General features: G+C 41.4%; 1 protein-coding gene across 1 annotated transcript; it reads left to right on the top strand.

The window, feature by feature from the left end:
- Positions 1-212: 212 nt before the first annotated feature.
- Positions 213-1,056, top strand: LOC126387414 (solute carrier family 22 member 7-like; the record flags this gene model as incomplete). Its single annotated transcript, XM_050039940.1, has 3 exons — positions 213-322; positions 405-619; positions 948-1,056. Coding segments are annotated over 3 exons (434 nt in total), but the record flags the coding sequence as incomplete, so codon positions are not given.
- Between the last annotated feature and the right edge of the window lie 1,212 nt (positions 1,057-2,268).

Genomic DNA, 2,268 nt, shown 5'->3' with positions numbered 1-2,268 from the left:
ATTGAATTTATTGAGAGGAAGGGATGAGTTTAGATGATGATGTTTTTTTGTTTCATAATAGTGACCAAGATGTTAAAGAGTGGTAAAACAAACTGTTTGTCAATGACCTCAAACATCTTTGACAGTTACGTGCTGTTATGTCTCTCTGTGATATCTGCAGCTCTTCTGTAAATGTACTGTTGTGTCAGTGTTTGACCGTGTGCTTGTTTCAGGTTCTGGGGAAGGTGACAGTGTCTGAGGTGGCTGAGAAGAACCACTCCTACTTGGATCTGGTCAAAACACCTCAGCTGAGGAAGATCACCCTGTGTTCTGGATTGTTCTGGTACCAAATCCTCCTCTGACCTTTAGACCTTAACAAATGCTGTCTGCTGCTGTGAGTATTCAGACTGACTGTATACCTGCAGGTTTGCTGTTGCCTTCCTGTACTATGGGATCAGCTTCAAGATCTCAGGTTTTGGCGTCAGCATGTACCTCACACAGTTCATTTACGGTGCCATCGAAGCTCCTGCCAAAATCCTGACCTTCTTCGTGTTGGACTGGATCGGTCGTCGGAACGGCCAGGCCTGCTTTCTGATCACAACAGGAACTCTGATAGGAATAAACACAGCTGTACCTTTAGGTGACATCACTTCCTGTCTCTACATACGCATACACTACTGTTGAAAAGTTTAATCTGCCGCACCAAGCTTAACTGGGTCCAGTCAGATGTCGGACATCAAATAAATGGAAGTTTGAATCATTTCATTCTTCTTCTTTTGATGTAAATAATACATACATTATACTGTTTTTTCTCTCTGCTCAAAATTGTGTTTGTTGAAGGAAAGAAGATAAAAATCAATATTAACGTGATTCTTAACTTTCCAATGGTAAAAAATATAAACACTTTGAGGTTTTGAGGCACAGGTCCTGTATATAACCCCATCTCTGATCATCTGCTTCTCACTCAGAGTACTCTGTGCTTCGTACATGCATCGCTGTGGTGGCGAAGGGTTTCTCAGAGGCAGCGTTCACCACAGCGTTCCTTTACTCAACTGAACTCTACCCAACTATCCTCAGGTAAAACCCCGAATTAAACCACGAGGGACATACAGGACCCTGCATGCGATGCCATGGCAACAACAAAAATGGAAGAATGGAAGTATTTAATCCTGTACTGAAGTAGAAGTAACAATATCTCAATGTGAAAATACTCTGTGACAAGTAAAACTACTGAATTCAAAAAAACTGAAGCAGCAGTGTGTCAGATTCAGGGAGATTTAGTGGAATCTGGCAGTGAGGACTGCAGATTGCAACCAGCTGAAACTTCTCCTGGTTTATGATAATTCCTTCAGTGTTCATTGTTGAGGAGATTTCTTACGGGAGCTGAATTATCCACAGAGGTCTATTCCTCTCCAAAACAAACAGACCAGCTGATTTAAACCAGTAAAAACACTAAAGCAGTTTAATGTTACAAAATCAGTGTTTTTCAATGCTGTCATCGTGAAGGGGCCTCTTACTGCAGCGACTGATGCAAAAATGCAAAAATCTAGAGCCAGTGTTTGGTTTGTCCGTTATTTTTTAGGCCTTTAACTAACTGACTACGTTAGCTTGCTTGCTTGCAAATGTTATCACCGGCAAAATACGATCTGAGTGGATCTGTTCGATGGCTGGCTTGCCATCCTTAAGACCTGTCTCTGTTTTTCTCTGGTAGATGCATGGTTAGAGGGCCGAGGGGACTTGTTTTGATTCCAGTTCTTGACCGCTACTTCTTCTTCTTTTGACCAAACCACGCTTTGTGTAGCCAACTTAATTTGCTCCGAACCAGCTGATGGAAATGTGCTTAAGTTGCATTTGTTTTTGCACCATTTCAAAAGTTACCTTAAATTTAGTTTGATAATTGAATGAAAACATGACTTAAATTAAGGTTTCTTGATCTGACCCAACATGTTGGACCTATTTTAGAGAAAATGTATTTATTGCGTTAGTACGACTAAAACCAGACTTTTAAAATCCATATAAACATGTTAGTCTGACTGAAATCGTACTAAATCGAATGTCTTAAAGTCGGACTAACACACCTAAATAATGCAATTGGGAGTCGAATTCCTCCTGCATGTATACAGTCAATCAGACCCAAACTGGCCGAGGCGCTCTGAGCATGCTCCACATTTTCCGCCCCGGGCTTTGACCCGGAAGTCCAATAGCATTAAATGTGTAAGAGAAGAAGAAGCCGGTAACAACATGGAGAAATCTTGATCCAGAGCCGTGACTTTTTGGACGGACCAAATG

The sequence above is a fragment of the Epinephelus moara genome, unplaced genomic scaffold (genome assembly GCF_006386435.1).
Source record: "Epinephelus moara isolate mb unplaced genomic scaffold, YSFRI_EMoa_1.0 scaffold412, whole genome shotgun sequence".
Classification (NCBI taxonomy): Eukaryota; Metazoa; Chordata; class Actinopteri; order Perciformes; family Serranidae; genus Epinephelus; species Epinephelus moara.
The sequence above is the reverse complement of the archived record's forward strand: the minus strand, read 5'-3'. Positions and strand labels throughout refer to the sequence as shown.